The 17,964-nt window shown below is 35.1% G+C and overlaps 1 protein-coding gene across 1 annotated transcript in view; it reads left to right on the top strand.

Annotated features, from left to right (window-relative positions):
* The window catches only part of LOC129223995 (adenylate cyclase type 2-like), a 92,815-nt gene that overhangs the window by 39,874 nt on the left and 34,977 nt on the right, over positions 1-17,964 (top strand). The window contains exons 10-15 of the mRNA XM_054858388.1: positions 1,572-1,664; positions 2,040-2,098; positions 3,040-3,123; positions 5,672-5,839; positions 11,654-11,750; positions 12,374-12,493. Coding sequence (XP_054714363.1) covers positions 1,572-1,664; positions 2,040-2,098; positions 3,040-3,123; positions 5,672-5,839; positions 11,654-11,750; positions 12,374-12,493 — 621 coding nt within the window. The remainder of the gene's footprint in view (positions 1-1,571; positions 1,665-2,039; positions 2,099-3,039; positions 3,124-5,671; positions 5,840-11,653; positions 11,751-12,373; positions 12,494-17,964) is intronic.

Raw genomic sequence — 17,964 nt, 5'->3', positions numbered from 1 at the left:
TAACTCTGCTTTCTCTTCTAAATTGCTTAGTTATTTTATTTTAAATCAGCAACTTGTTGCATTTAATTTTTAAAATACCTTCAAATGAAGCCTTTTTAATGGATAAATTAAAATTAACAAAGAGCAAATAAATGTTATTGAATATTGTAATGCTTTTAGATCTTTGCACGAAAATTCCTTATTGATGATATCTTCCATGACCTGACCTGAAAAATGCTCAGTACAATTCTATAAATTTTGTTTAAAAAATGGATTAGATAACTCATCACGAGAATAAAATTTCCTGTAAAATGAGACCAGAACGAAGTTCCTAGGATGAAAAGTTTTATTATAAAGAAGAAAAACTACGATTTTTTGCTAAAAGACACAGTTTACAGTTGTTACAGAACAGAAAGTTGTTTATAAATGTAAAGTTGAAATATTTCGCGGATACGATGGGCTCACAAAAATTAAAACTCTTGAAAATAAGTCATTTTACAGTAGTCCCATACCCAACAGCATCTGCTGAATTGTGCATTCCGAAACGCTAGTGCTCAAATCTGCAGAGTATTAAAATGTCGGACATGCATCTGTTGAATAGCTCCATATCCAACAGCATCTGCTGAATCGGGTATTCCGAAAAGTTAGTGTTCAAATCTGCAGTGTATTAAAATGTCGAACCCATTGTTGAGAATTTCTATTTGTCATCGACAGTTTGTTGCAGATTTTGTCATCTTCCCCAGCAACCCTTTGTAATTTTCCTCAAAAGTTTTAGTATTACTTCTGAGGCATTTTTAGAATCGCCGTTGACCAAATTGGCTGTACCAAATGGCGATTCTCAACGCACATGGTACTGCCGATTTTGTTGCACCAAACTGCGATTATCTTTCTTTGATCTTTTCCACCTTAACGCCTAGTACTATTTGTGAAATATCTTTGCTATTACCGCCAACATTCATTCACTTCATATAGTACTCACAATAACAGTTCATGAACACTTACGCAACGAAATGGAAACGCAGTCTCGAAGATACCCACTTCGGAAGACTGAGGGTCAAAGCTTAATTTGCGACACGTCCGCCATCTTGGGGCTAAGCTCCGCGTTCCTCGTATGTCTGCTATAATGAAGTAGCATGTTTGGCTTCTTGATTGTGGTACTTCTTGATTGTGGATTAACATGGAGTTAATAAGGAACCGAAATCATGATGCAAAACACGCTACATTACCATAACAGACATGGGAAGAATGCATCGTTCAGTCCCAAGATGGCGGACATGTTGCTTCTTATTCTACGAACCAGGGCTTTTAGCCGTAGCGAGTTGGTTCTTGATGCAACTCTTATTTTTATGTAAGGGAACCTAAAAGTACCTGGTTCAAGAGCATCTTTAAAAATATTTGTACAAATCAGAAAAAGGAGGTAAAAGTTGAAATAGAATACCTTAAAAACTGTTCGGAATAAAACTATTTCAACAGAGTTGTGACTTATGGTAATTTTTACAAATATTGGTACAATGTCTACAGCGATACATAACTTTAAGGTCGACATTTTTTTTTAGATAATTCAATGTTCTTCCGTATTTAACTCTTTTCAGATGAAAAGAGATTCACTTTATGTTCCTGTCCATCCTGATCGTAGTCCAAGCACTCGACGGTTATCGTCTTTCAGTCATTCGAAAGTTCAAAGGGTAAGTAGTTTTTTAATTAATCATACACCTTTTTAGTTATTCGATCTTTCACTCTAAACACCCCCGTTGGTGCTGCCGTAATCAGATAAAAGGCAGTATTAGCAAATATTCTTTTTCTTTTTTTGCGTGTTTGATATCTATTCTACTTTAGCTTTATTGTACATCTCTGCTGCACAATAAAACTGTACAAGCATTCAGATCTCTCTTTAAAAGTAGCCAACAGGATGATGGAAATCCTCATGGATGTCTTCGCATAAAATCCATCCAAAATTACAAAAACATCAGTATGATTTTGCTGGGAATCAACATGGTACTTTCAATGTCAGAAGTTGATATTATTGGTCTTATAACACTTTTAAACTTTCTCATTTTCAGAAGCTGTCTTCAGCAACGGAAATTTTATCGTCTCGAAGAAGAACAGTTTTGGGGTTCAGGTAATTTTTTTTCCTCCAAGTTTTGTTCTCTTATAGTTTTTACGAATGGTGGGAAATTTTTTTAACGATTTGTGAAACAAAGTGTAAAAAATACAGACCAGTCATTAAAAAAAAAAGAAGAAAAAAAAAACGACGGTTGTGTGTTTTAGGTTTTTATAATTAATTTCAATGCGATTTTAGTTTTGAATCGCGATGTGACATTTATTTTTCCTTATCACGTTAAAATTTTTCAGAATTTTCAAATTTTGTAAAAACTTTTATTTTCCGTCGTATACTACACATTTTTAGAGAGAGAGAGAACTCCTTATTTTCTAGGGAGTATCCGAAAGCAGCCTGAAGTTCCTTTTTTAAATTTGTATTTAATTGCCCTTTATGAGGTAGGATACATACTTTCTAGCTTTCAAGAACTACGCTTTCACTTGCAAAACTGTCACATAGTTTCCAAATAATTTGTCCGATTTTGTCGGATAACTTTTTGGGAGGTCATAGTGACCTCCCGGGATTTCCCATCGGGTTTCACCTACTTGCCCCCCCCCCCCCCGCCAGCGTGAGCCCTGGCTACGGCCTTGTAATCAACCGTTTGAATTTATTTAAATCGAAAATGAAGCTGGCAGAGGTTGTCTGACGATCAACAGGCAGAGTGGCTTTTGTGATGATTTCTTTCGTAATTTTACTTAGTGATTGAAAAAACTGACTATTCCAAATTTAATCAAGTTTGCATTACATTTGCATTATTTTTAAGAAAAGAGATAAATATTTCGAGTGTTATGTCCCCCCCCCCCCCAGCTTCTACCCCACCCATTCCCCAAGCACACTCCACCTTACAGCACTGTGCATCGATCAACAAAAGTTTAAATCCATAACACAATCTAAATTTCACAAGCATTGGTAATTTCTTAGTTTTATATATTTATTTACATATGTATTTATTTATTCGACAGCTTGCTGCAGTTTCGACAAATGGTGAGTCAAGTGAACGAGTTTATGGAGACAGCCATCGACACCATGGCTCTAAGTAAGAAAGAGTACGTTTCTTGAGGCTTTTCAAACTTTACTTTCATCTTAACTGACTCAAAATGTTTAAAATGTGTTTGAAAACAAGTGTTTTTCATACATTCCAAAATCAGAAAACACTTGAGCCTATAAAAGTTTTTTCAACAGCGTTAATAAAGGCCCAAATTTTCTTTTTCTTTTAACGCTGTTAATTATACTTTCAATTTTAACACAAAGGTGTTTGCAAAATATCGACAGTCTGGTTATGACTTCCAGAGACATTCCAGAAAGTCTTTTCCTTGTTATGGGCTCATCAGTCTGGAATAGTCAATAACCGAGCTGAAGGCAGATGTTCTCTCATAGAAGCTGAGATTTTCAACAAAGTGGTAGCTAAAAGCATTTATGTATTTCTTACTTTAATCTGTAATTGATTTTTTTTTAAACGAAGTAATTTATTTTTGATCACTGCACCAGTATAATCTCTATTAGTTTAGATATTATTTAGTCTTTAATTCATTTTTCTGGTTTTTTAACACAGTAGAGCCTCGAAAAATTGGCACCTGATGATCCTACCGATTCCCTTATACTCGTCCACATCCTTGCAGGGCTGGAAAAATTGGCCCGAAGGCACCTGTTGCTTTAAAGCTTGACCACGAAAAGAAGGCGGATGACCTTGAAGCGAAACATCATTTGTATCATTTGTAATAGGTAGAATCTGCCAAAAAGTACCGAATAGTAAGAGGCATGGTCCTCGCTTATCCTATCTATTCCAAAATAATAAGAAACAACTTGTAATAAATGATACAAATCATGGTTTTGCTTCAAGGTCATCCGTCTTCTTTTCGTGGTCAAGCTATACCCATTCCCGATAGTCCATGGCATTTTCATAAGTTTAGTATTTTTCGCTCCACAATAGCCGAGTATTCGAGACTCTACAGTATTACTTATTTTGTTAAATAGAAGCATTTTTTAAACTGGCCCTACGTTCTCAATTGAATTATATCCGTAAATCATTAACTGTAAAACTTTAGTCATTATGTGTAAATTCTTCAGATACAACTTAACAGTTTCATCTTGGGTTTTTTTTTTTTTTTTTTTTTTTTTTTTTTTAATTTAGTACTGTTTCAGTAGTTATCTAGAAACTACAGTTCAGTTTCATACACTGTAAAAAAAAATCCGTAAAATTTATGGTTTTTTACTGGCAGCTGGGTTGGTTGTGCAAAACCGTAAAAGTTGCGGAGGAAAACCCGTCAACATAACGGTCTTTTGCCATACAAGGACAAATTTACGGTTTTAAAACCGTTCATAGCTGAAGCATAGAACGTAAAAAAAAAACCGTTTTTCAACGAAACGGGTTTAAACCGTCAAATCTACGGGGAAAACCAGTTGAAATTACGGGTATTTTTTACAGTGTAGCCTTTTTAACCTTGTTCTACATGGAAACTTAAACGTAGGCTTAATTAATCGTCACTCCTCACTCTAAGTATAATATGTATGCTCAAATGCATAGCTAGCTATACAGTGTAATTCTGCAGTCCCATCCCTCAAAAATAGGATCATTTAACACATTACCTATTTCTGAGGGACTGCGTTATTGTGTTACTTTTGTAAATTGCGTTGTTGCAATTTCCAAAAGAAAAAAACTGAATATTTAAGTCATGGGCGGCATTTAGGATTTGATAGAAATATACCTTCCACTAAACTGATGTTGTGAAAAAAATTATTCTCCCATGTGATTTCTTGTAGTTGCTAAAACTTCTTCCATTGTAGAATGTAATATTGAGGAAGGATCTTAGTATACGTCACTTTTGACAAGGACTAGAAATTCAGTAACTTGTCAGGTGCATAATATTTCAGCTATCATTGCTTTCTGTTGACAAGCAATGATACAGTACAATTTCGTTTATCCGGACTAACTGGGAGCAGATTCAGTCCGGATAATACGATTAATATAGGTAGGGGCATGAGAGTAGTCAAGTTGAGAGTTTGTTCGGGAGGGCCAAAAATTGGCTCAAGAAGATAATGGTTTTTAGTTGCCACCCTCTCCCCTAGTGCGGAATTTTGAAATTGCATGAAATTATGTAGTCCTCTTCTCTGCTTAAAAACACATTTTATGCTACTTTTTGCCAGATGAGGGCAGAAAAAGTGGTTACGTAGCTCTCCCTAGGAAAATTTTTCAAAATTGAAGTCCTAAAATTGCAGTTTTAAATTATCTTTTGGCGACATTAGGAAAGAGCATGGGAGTCAGATTCTCTTCTAGGGTGGGGTAACTGCCCCTTCTTGCTCCCCTTTGGCTACGCCCATGGGTATAGTAAGTACCTAGCTGACCAGCTCTGGCGACCAGGGGGCGTTGGCTCTGGTCATCATTGTGAGATAAGGCTCATGTAAGCAGTGTTGCCAACGTGCACAAGAAACATTTTACGTGTATACGCGACGCATGGTATTTCCCAATACGAACAATTTAATAATAAAGTACTGAGGGAGGTCAATTTCACTTTCCTTCCCCCTAAATAAAGGGCCTGTTTATGACTCTTACATACATGCTTTAAATTTTGACAGTGAAATATCAATTTCTTTCAGCCAGTGGTTTAAACCAGAAGGTATTCATCCACTTCTGCTAACGTTTCAAGACAAGTCAGAAGAAAGGCCTTTTCTTCAACGCAAAGATCCGCTTTTCAAATATTCATTATTGTCCAGTCTCTTAGTCTGTTTTGCGCTCACCGCCATGGGCATCCTGATAAAACCCATGTAAGTATTTTGAAATACGAAGACAATTCATATATTCGTACCTCAGAGCCAGAAGGACTTAAGTCCAAAAACTACGATTTTCTGTTTTCAGTGTAGAAGTCTATTCCACAATGGAGCCATTTGAACGTAATTCTTTTTTTTTTTTTTAATCCTTTTCAATTTTTTAGCAGGGTTAAAAGAGCGTGCGTCCCATCCTTTGCATGCGCGAGAAAAAAGTTTTTCCTCTCTACTGTTTAATTATCATAATGTGACTTACTTTCCTCTAGCTCTAAGGTACAGATATTACAGTAAAACATCGTTTATACGTCTCTCGTTTATGCGTCTTTTACATTTATACGTAGTTTTCATGAAGTCCTGATTCATTTCTATTTATTTAAATGCAAAAAAAATTCGTTTATGCGTCGTGAAACATCAGTTGTACGTCGTTTTTATTTCTATTTATTTGAAGGCAAAAATGCATCGTTTATGCATCGCAAAGCATCAGTTCTAAGTCGTTTTCATGAAGTCCTGATTCATTTAAATTTATTTAAATGCAAAAATACATCGTTTATATGTCGTGAAACATCAGTTGAGGCAGTGAGAAGCAAAAGGGGTGTAAATGACAAAATTAAACGAGCTGATGGCGTAAAAAGAAGTCATGTGCATCACATGACTTCTTTTTACGCCAATTTAATGTTATTTCCCCATTATTGGAAAATTTTAGTGATTCAATAGTTATCTTTCTAAATATCACCAACAGTGGCCAATTTGAAACCAGACTTTTAAAAAAAATCGCCAAATTTGTCGCCATGTTGGCGAAAAAACTTGGCGACCAACAGACTGCCAATATATCGCCAAGTGTCCGCCAAATTATAACACCACTTGAGTTTGCATCGAAATTAACAATGATTTCCCCCAAAAAGGCGTGAAACACCCCCTTTTGAACAAACGAATGCAACCAAAAAAGGAGGTGCACAACTAGACCCCACTAAAAGTCTACGTATCAAATTTCAACTTTCTAGGACGTACCGTTCTTGAGTTATGCGACATACATACTTACATACGAACATCACGAGAAAAGTCGTTGTAATTAACTCGGGGACCATCGGGATCAAGATGGATATTTCGGGTGTCTATACGTTCTTAGGCACTTATCCGCGTGTGGTCGGGTTGTAAAAAAAAAAAAAAAAACTCTACATTAATTCGGGGTGAGCAACATGGAAATTAAAGCCGAATTTCGAGGGAAATTTTTTTCGCGAATACAATACTTCCTTTTTTGTAAAAGGAAGTAAAAATTGGAGATATCTAGTACAAATGGTAGTTGAGCCTCCCCTTTGTCTTGGGGCAAGAGATAGTATTAGTAACCCTGGTAGGTGCTGTGCTATACAGAATTATTTAGAAAACCTTTTCAATGAAAGCCTACCTAGGACCTTATCTTTAAACGCGTTTTACTCTAAACTTGAAAATGTCCAATTATATCCCTTTGCTTCTCACTGCCTCAGTTATTCGTCGTTTTCCCCATTCCTAAAAATTTTAAAGCTGTCTGCTTACCTATCTTTCTTGGTTTCCATTGAGGAAGGAATTATCTGAGGTGTGGATGGTGAAATAAAGGGGGAAAGAGCTTATTTCTTTGGTCAAAACACAAGTGAAAAACATTTTCATATACTTAATTCAATTCATAATGGTATATTAACCGTGTAAGGGCAATCAGCATGTCAGTCGACTTTAAAATAGTTTTTTTAATGCCCGAATGTAGAAATGTAGATTTGAACATATCTCTTCATAGTATAAAATGAAGTGTCCAAAAAGCGTCTGTTTGTTTAAACTCGCAAAACTCGAGAACTACCCGGCAGATTTCAATGAAATTTTCACAATTTGTTCCTTTAAGTCCTGAGAAGGTTTGCAGACCAGTTCGAAAACAATTCGATGGATAGTTCATTTTTTATTCAATTTAGGCCCAATTTTCACATAAATTCCCGAATATGGGGATGAAAAATTACTCGCAATTAGTAATATTATATATCGTTGGAAAGGGAAGAATTTTCAGCGTTCTACGCAATTGGTTTCAATGCTCTAACTTAATTGCGGCGGGAGTTATTTACGTTTTTTGCTCGAATTTGTTTTGGCTTAGCTGAAATTTAGGCGCTACTTTCTTCATTAAATTTCTCAATAAAAAGTGAAGGAATTGTCCTACAGTTTTCTTTTTGACACCATTGAAAAGAGCTACCTTTTTTACTCCTGATCTAACTCGACCCTTGGTCGGAAGTCTAACCCTCTATCTCCATTAGAAAAAAAGTTACAAGCGATTAACACTCCGTCGGGCGCAACTGATCTATTAGGCACACCTCGAATTCTTTAGTTAGCCACGCGCCCTCAATAGCTTATGGAAAAATGTATATTCATTTTCTCAAATAAACTTGTTGCATTCGAAAATCATGAAAAACTTATATTTCTCTTCTTTGGTGTTTGTAGTTGACATTTTTTTCGTAAGAAAATGTGAACATGCGTAGAAAAGATCAGTAGATCAAAGTGTGCTTCCCAGGCTCAATGCGCCCGATCATGTTCTACAACATATTGCGCCCGACGGAGTGTTAAATGAAGTTCAAAAAATTTGTTCTCTATTCAAGTTTTTAACCATTTTATTTTGCGTTTCCACGGTAACGCTTTTTGAATCCATTATCCATCTTTCTCATTTTCAATTCTGAAACTTATTTTATTTTGTGTTTCCGTGGTTTCGCTTTTTAAATCCATCTTTCTCATTTTATTTTAATTTCTTAAAAGTATTTTTAATATCTGTCGTCATTGTTTGGAGGGGAAATTTTGCATGATGATTTTTTTTTTTCTTTTATTTATGCCTGATTGTTGAATATACGTCGCTTGACACAATTTTCGTTTTCAAAATAGACCGGGCAAAGCCGGGCAACGCAGCTAGTTATTGTCTAACCACGGATTGTATGGAAAGACAAACATCTGTTTTACAGCCGGAAATGGACAAGTCTATTATTTTTAGCGATGTCAGCTTTTGCAGAAGCAGAGTCTCACTCAAATGAGCGGAATACGCGCATCAAATTTTTACTCCCCCCCCCCCTCATTCAGATAGATTTCGTCTCATCTCAACGTTTGAAAATTCCATACAATCCGTGGTTGGACAGTAGTGCTATAATTACATTGGTAAATTGAGATTTTCTAGGTATAATAAGTATTTAATAAGTACAGTCCAAGTATTATTTATTTTACATAAACATTTTAGTTAAAAATTAAATAAACATCTTTAGTAGTATATTATCTTCAATGGTAGTAGTATGTACAATGTTTCGATTATACGTCACGTTCATTAATGCGTCGTTTCACATCAGCCCGTTAAAAGACGTACAAGCGGTGCTAACTTGAAGTAGTTGTAAGAATCATCAAACAACATTTAGAGTAGAGACAAAGTTGCTCTATGGATTGGGGGGGGGGGGTTCACAACCACTGTGGAAAGTTCTTCGTTGTCTTCCAGCGCAACGTCATTGCATATATATAAATTAATTAACTCGTGCTTTTTTTGACTGATTAGGATTTTGCATTCCATCTTTAAAAATTACTTTCCTTCTCATGACCGTGATTTGTTGACTGTTCATGACCAGGGGAGGATACAAGGCGAGGTTCATGGGCGGTCATGATCTTGACCCACCTAAACCGTCGACAATATTATCCGTCCACGTTGTGCTCAAACGCTTATGAATAAAATGTAAAAGATTTCAGTAATCTTTTCAATTGAAATATTAATTCTTCTCATTGTTTATGAAATTAATTAGCAACATTTATGCCCCATTAAGTGTTTTTATTGACACCCAAGAAGTTTCAGAAATTTTTCGTGCTCAAAACCGTTCGTTCATGGAGCACGGGAGGTCCTTTTTCAGCATGACCCCTTTCCCTAAAATTGTAGTCTCTATCCGCCCCTGGCCATGATCTCAATTGGATTTTACAAAGTCCAGCATATAAACTTCTCGTATTTGGATAGGTTACTGTATGAGTTAGGGGGGGGGGTACGGTGGTGGAAGTGGTATCGACAGATTGGATGTGTTATTTGCAGTATAGTAGCAATGGGTTGATGGTGTAAGTATCGGCATGCGTTGCGGATGGGCACATTCGAAATGGCGGTTTTTTGATTACTACTCAAAGCAAGAATTTCAAGTTCAGTTCCGATTTAGCAGACGTGGTCCTGTTCCAAATAGAAAAAAAAACGATGTTCGGATTTAAAACTTTAGAGCCACTGCTGAAAAAAAAAACCTGATCGACCTCAAATCGTTACAACGCTGAAACATGTGGCACTCATAAGAGCGTTCATTCTAGATTTTCCAAGGTGTTTAACATTTAAACAGACAGCTGCTGGTCAGGGATTTCCTGATAGAAATGTAAGAAAAATCCTGGATAGTGATCTTCACAACGTTAGTAGTTTTTCCTAGCTGAAAAGAAACCTGTTGGCAAAGTTATTATCGAATGCAAAATTCTTGCAGATTTGTAATCAAAAAACCACCATTTCGAATATGATGCTCCTCTAAAACACATGACGATGCTTACTGAGTCATGTAACTGCTACAACTGCAAATGCTGTGCTGCATAACTACTGTTCGTTCTCGAAAGCAAAGACTATCATTCAGGGCAGATTCCATTTCAAAAAGGGGCGATATGTTAAGGATGGGCACTTTCCGCTCGCACGTGCTATCTCTGTCTTTTTCGACGCTACGTTGGAAGAACTGCTGAACACGTTACTTTGCCCCTTTTACTTACGGGTTTCCCTCCCTATTTTGATAAAATCAGAGCAGCTGACCTGACGCAAACCGGTGCTAGGTCTCGGCTAAGGAAAACAAACAGCATACAGTGGACTCCCTCTATCTGAACACTTCCTAATGTCAACACTCCGTTGTTTCGAACACATTTTGATTTTCCCGGCGAAACTCTATAGACGTAACATAGGCTGCCCTCTCGACTCTGAACGCCCTACAATATGAGCACTCCAGTATTATGAATGCTATTTTTAACCACGTTCAATTGTTACCTCTCTATATACTGACCATGTTCACAAACGATACTACGGGAATTCCTAGGAATCAAATTGGTAAACCTGAAATACCACACAATTTTGTCACAATGATTGCAGCGTGTTTAAGAAGAAAATGAGAATAGAGGAAGAAGAAAAATTATTTTCGTGTATTACTGCGTTACATGAAATCATTCAGATGGGCAATATGGGCCTGAAGTTTCTGTCACTGAACTGTGTATTTCAAGAATTCGACCGCATTATTAAGTAGTGTTCGAGACCTTTTCACTTAAACAAAGTTTTGTTGTTGATAGATTCGTAAAAGAGGCATAAATATAAGGCAAGACACAAAAGGTTGAACACCGTTTTTATTTTTTGTTCAGTCATCGCTGTCAAAGCAACTGCTGACGAAACCACGTTTTAAACTAAGGAACAAGTGGAAATCAGAAGGCGCAATATCGGGCTTTATGCAGTGATCGAACTGTTCCCAACCAAATTTTTAAATGAGATTTTGTGAAAAATCAGCAGTGTCACACCTTCCGACTACCACTTGTTGCACCTGAAGCGTGGTTAAGAGGAAGGCGCTTTGACTTCATTGACGACATATAAAACTGTGTTCAGTGACGGCGTCACTGGTGGCATGTACTTAAAGATTACTTATCGAAAACTTTGGATTTTTTAATGTATACATGTTAAAAATTTGAATATGATTCGGGATTGATAACAGCAGTGACATAAAATTAAAATCTTTTTTTTTTTTTTTTTTTCAATTATACAAAAACAGTTAATTAACTGTTTTATTTTCTTTCTAGATCGAAATATTTTTGGCTGGCATATGTATCCACGTTCTTATTCATTAGTATTTGTATTGCATGTTCGTGGATTCCTGTATTATGGATGAAATTAAAGGTGATTATTAATATTTTTCCTGTTCAATTAACTGTGCAGTGGTTTTTTCAAGCGTGTTACAATTATTGTACTATTTATTAATGTATTATGGTAAATTAATAAGTATTTTTTTGAAATTTATTACAAAGAAAACTTGTATTTTTGGTCATAAGAACTTCACCGAATAATTATTCTGCTGTATAACGTCTTTGAAATCTTATGATGGAACTCTCATGCAGTTTGTTCTAACTAAGGCATCAACTACAAGTACGGTCTACTTAATGTTGCAGCACATTTAATAGAGATCTTTCCGTGTGATATAATCAGGCCCGTCATTCGGGCTTTCAGGGGTGATAAAGTGCATCCCACCCCCTAAATTTTAGAAACATAATGAAATTAAGCATTTTGTATGTATGTATTTAAATTTCATGTATTTAAATTTACTACCTCGGACAAACAAGAGTAAATCAGAAGTTCTTGGTCCGACTATTGGATTCTATTCTGACAGTTACCACTTTCTAATTCAGAGTCAATAATTATTTTTACAAAACCCAGTCGTTATGACTCGAGTAACGTTTTAAATAAAAACGATTTAAAAAGAAATACTATAGTATATTTTAACTCTTTTTTTTTTTTTTTTTCAGAAGTCTACGCGGAAGAACTTTGTTGGAACACTTAGACGAGTTTTTGGTAGCGTTATTATTCGAACTCTTATTTTTACTTTGATCTCAACGCTTTTAATGTCCATTGCAATGGTTGGTCTTGTAAGTATTTTAGTTGAATTTTCTTTTACAAATTTACTTTGCATGCTATTGTGCGAATCGTAGAATAGAACCAAGCATGTGACATACAGGGTGTCCGAAAAGTCATTGGCACATTTTAAAAATTCCCAGAACAGCAACAAATTCTGGTGTGAATATGCGAATTGTGCTACAATAATTCACAGGTGCAAGAATTTTTTTATGACGCCGTAAAAAATTGAAAAAGAAAAGAAAAAGATAAATTTGTAATTGTAAGTAAAGTTTGACCTCGAAAAGTTGAGCCTTAGCTCCGCCTCGTTTCAGAATTGTCCATTTTCGTGAAGGGGGGATATGGAGAGGAAAGTTGGAACGGAATTTTCAAGTGCGTCAATGGTTCTAGAGATGAATACGTCACCCTGGAATTCAAGAAAATAGCCAAACAGGTGAAACATTTTAATTTTGTGCAGTCAAGGCAGATGTTTCGTTGAACAGATCACGTAAGTGGTCGTAAGTGGGGTCGTAAGTAAGTCCCCTACGTAAGTGGGTGGGTCTTGGTTTTACTTCTTTTATCAGCCATTGGTCAGAGATAATAACGCCCGTGATCAGTGGTTGGAAAAACTATATATATATATATATATATATATATATATATATATATATATATATATATATATATATATATATATATTTTTTTTTTTTTTTTTTTTTTTTGTACCGAAACAACTACAACTACTTTTTTTCAAAATGTAGCAACTACAAATTACTTTTGAAATGTAGTCGCTACTTCGTTACTTTTTAAAAAATAAATAAAAACTGCATGCACATACATACCGTTTGAGGATTGAATGAAAAAATTCAAATATTGATTTAAATTAATAAATTGACTCATACGAACATGGAATAAAACAAAGAATTATTTATTATTTCTTTGCTTTACTGAGCCAAGAAGTCAATCCAAATATTTTTAACGATTTTCTTTACTAATAATAAAGCTGAAAGTCCCTCTGTCTGTCAGGATCTGTGACGCGCATAGCGCCTAGACCGTTCGACCGATTTTCATGAAATTTGGCACGAAGTTAGTTTGTAGCATGGGGGTGTGCACCTCGAAGCGATTTTTTAAAAATTCGATGTGGTTCTTTTTCTATTCCAATTTTAAGAACAAAATTCTCATAAGATGGACGAGTAAATTACAAAATTATCGTTACGTGGAACCGTAACATGGGCTCAAGCCAATTGGCGAGAAAATTCACCATACATTATTTGTAAATATACAGGCGAATCTTTAAAAGACTTTTAATTTTCTATTACGGGCAAAGTCGTGCGGGTACCACTAGTTACGAATATTACTGCAAGAAAAGATTCAAAAGTTGAAATAATTCAACCTTCAAATTTTTAATAATTTTCTGAAAGTGAATATTTAACTCAAGAAGTGCAACTCGGTTACTTGAAAACGCAGATAAAAGCAGTCATAATTTAAATTAGATGATGAAAAACATCTTTTAAACAAAAGATAAAAAGTTTAACTTTCATTTTAGGAATTATTTTTATAGGAACTTATATTTTGTAGGAACTAATTAATTGATTTTGATCTTCAAGCAAGGGTCCGGACATGAACACCATCTCCTTTCTTACGCCCCTGATAAAATGAAGTAAAAGTATTTTTCAATTTTACTGAACAACTTCTAAAACCTACAATATTTAATAATTGACTTTTGTTATATTAATATATCAACATTCAATCCGTAAAAATAAAAAAATAGGAAACAAAAGGTTCTTGTATTTATAATCAAATATTAATAAATATCCGAACTATGAAACATAGCTAAGAATGCTTACTTTTTTTAATGTGCAATTTTAAACTACAGTGGACTCGCGCTGCAACGCGATTTGATTTACGCAAAATGGCTACATAGCAAGTTTTTCTCGAGTTTAGAGTTTTGGAGCTAACGCGAATTCTCCACCCCGCAACACGAACATTTCTGGAAGGGAATCGCAAGGCTTGAATATCACACTCTTTATTGAGTAGGGTCTGGTGGGGGAAAGTGGTCAATGGGGTAAAGTGGTCATACGTCAAATAAATGGCTATAGCTTGGAAATAAACGTTCGAATGAATGTGAAACTTTTATTTTAGAGTAAAGCAGTTAGAAGCTACATTTTGAATACAAAATTTTACAACTGGAAAAATTTTATTTGGTAAAAAAAAATATTTTGCGTGAACATGAAAAATTTTAAAATCTAAACACCTATTTTAACATCCTTGGGAAATTTTGTTTCTTAGAATTAGGAACAGATTGACTGTACAGGAAGCTTCCTACATTTCTCAAGAACTCTTACTCATTAGCAGTTAGCTGAATCTATTTTAGATAATTTTTTAGAACAATTTAAGTAAGATGGGGTAAAGTGGTCATAATATTAGGCTTAACGAATGTTGTTCTTCTAATGTCACTTAATCTTTAGGTATAAGGCAGATACAAATTAAATATTAATTTTACTCAATATGTATTGTTTTTAAAGTAAACGGGGTTAAATATACGAGCATATGCGTATATATATACGCATATATACTCGTGTAGACATGTACATAGACGTATTCACATAAATGCGCCAATAAATACATATATGGGTATCTGCAAATATTTTTTATCCACACAGCTATACATTCTACTATACACGTATATACTCGCTTATACTCGTATATATAAGAACACGTATATACGCGTACGTACTCGAGTAGACACTTACATACAAGCATATGATATAAAAGCGTACAGGTTGAGTTTGCATTCTTGAGCAAATTAATAAAAGGTGTTAGTGGAGAGGAGAAGAAGCAAGAGTAAATAAGGAACATTGGTCACAAACACAATGCTGACGCGCTACATGCACGCAAAGTGAGAAATTGATGGATGCAAAAAAAGTCACAAATGTCTATATATATATATATATATATATATATATATATATATATATATATATATATATATATATATATATATATATATATATATATATATATATATATATATATATATTACACAAATGCAATTTTACACAACATTTTAGGACTTAAGAAAGTTTTAAACCGATTGATGAAATTTACGGCCTTTAGCTGAAAAGCATCATGCGTCGCATTTACAGATCCCTCTCTGTTGCAAAAACGAGACTTTTAAAAAATTTTCATCAGCCACTGCGCCTTTGTTGCGATGCGTGTATTAGAGCTACTACGGATCGTAACTTTCAACAACTGCTCTAAATATTTCTTAAAAACTAAAATGTTAGGTAAAATCATCTGTGTGCAACAAATTTGTGCCCTGCTTTGCCTCCTGGCTTTGTGTGCATGTAGCCCGTCAGTGATTATAACTTCCTTATGATTCTTTGCTTCTTATCTTTCTTCCTCTTATCTTTCTATCCTCCCCTCTCACACCCCTTTGATTTTTGCCCAAGAGCTTAGATTCACTCTGTAGGCCGACATGTATATAAGCATATATTCTCGTGTACACATACATATACTGGTGTATACACGATAATGTACGTATATACGTCTATACAGGTATATAATCGCGTATACACGTGTATATACTCGTGCTTCCATATTATATATACGTGAGTAGACACGTACAAAGACGCACTGGATGTATCCACGAATTAATTCGTGTACACCCGTATATGTATGTATGTACACTTATATATGCGTATATACGTCTTATATACACATATATACTCAAGTATGCACGTATTTTCTCGAGATACAAGTGTATACGCGCATATGATGTTCGTTTATACGCGTATATACTCGTATATACACGTGACACGTACATATACGTGACACGTATATACATGTGGTACGTATGTATTCATGTAGACACGTATAGACTCCTGTAGGTAATCAAGTATACATGCTTATATACTCGTATTTACACGTATATACTTGAGTAGGCACGTGCATGCATGTATCTGATGTATACATGTATCTACTCTTATAGGAACGTGTTTATTCGTGTATAACACAACACGTATATATTCGTGTACACATGTACTCGTGAATATACTTGTAATTATAAAAACAACTGAAATATACAAGTATTAGGTTTTTTTATAATGGTTTTGTTACTATTTTTAACTATGACCACTTTACCCCATGCTATGACTACTTTCCCCCACCCCATGGGGTAAAGTGGTCATAAGAACATAGGGAAAAGAAAGTTCTATAAAACTACTAAAATCAATATTTTTCTTCCTAAAATTTAATGTACCGTGTTCTTTAATAATGCAATGTAAAATAACAACAAAAAAAGTTGAAGTGTTTAAAGAATTTGTTGCATTTATTATCCACCTAAGTTGAAAACATACGATTTTATGACCACTTTACCCCACCAGACCCTACTAAATATTAGTTTCTTGAATGGACTTTTCCTTTAGCATCACTGAAAGCGGGAGTTCACCGAACCTTGTAGTCGAAACATCGCGAATGTACGAATCGCCACTCCTCATGTTTTTGATTCTAAATATGAAGTTGATGAAACATAATTTCACATAAACTTGCTGTCTATATAAAGTTTGAAAATGGAAGGAAAAATAGAAAGCTTCTGACAACTAAAGAAATATATAGACTTTCGATATGCTTGAACTAAGAGGTGCGACGAATGTAATTATTGTATCTAATGTACTGTACTATGATGAGGTTGCATTTTATTATTGTTACATACTATACGTACCGTCAGGGGCGTGCACAAAAATGTTTGGGACCCGTCACAAAGGATTTTTACGGGCTCCCCTCCATGTGGTTTACCCCTTTCCCTACATATATTTCATCCCTTATTTTAAAAATCTCAGGCAGGCCCCTGCAGGCTCGGGCCCAGGCTAACAGGTGTCTCCCCCCCCCCCTCCCCGTGCATGCTTCATTCTGTTTCGTTACCACACTGATGCATCCTAACAGTATTTTTAATCAAAAACACAGCTTTTTTTTTAAGTACAGTAACATTTCGGTTCTCTATGTTTTAATTTGGTAATGTGAAGTTAAGAATTGGCTAAATCATTTAGAGGGGTGTTTTCAACTGTCTAAAATAATCGGTATGCTCATAACAAATCGTATAGATACTCTTTTTCACAACCCGAAATTTCAACCTATAAGTCTTGGAACGCTGTAGATAAAGTTTGAATGAAACGGAAAAATTTCCGTTATCACACATTTCTATAGCACTTTAATTTTTATTGTTAGCCGGCCAGAGAAGTTCAATATCATCCTCTTCTATAACATTTACAGTAGCTTCCATATTAGGTGGATATTGGCCCAATAATTTCATTGACATCTAAAATGTTCATCCAAGGAACATTCTCTGCTGCCAGAAAACACAAATGCGGTATTAAATTGGCAGTTATCACCTTTTTTTTTTCTAAGCCTTTCTCTATTCAAGGCGAATATTGGGGACATGTGAAAGTTTCGATCTCAAACAAACTAATGGTGTCAAACAGATAGAACCTATGGCGTCAAAATAATG

This window comes from Uloborus diversus, chromosome 6 (genome assembly GCF_026930045.1).
Source record: "Uloborus diversus isolate 005 chromosome 6, Udiv.v.3.1, whole genome shotgun sequence".
NCBI classification, from domain to species: Eukaryota; Metazoa; Arthropoda; class Arachnida; order Araneae; family Uloboridae; genus Uloborus; species Uloborus diversus.
Note: the sequence above shows the minus strand (reverse complement) of the source record. Positions and strands in the feature narration are given on the sequence as shown.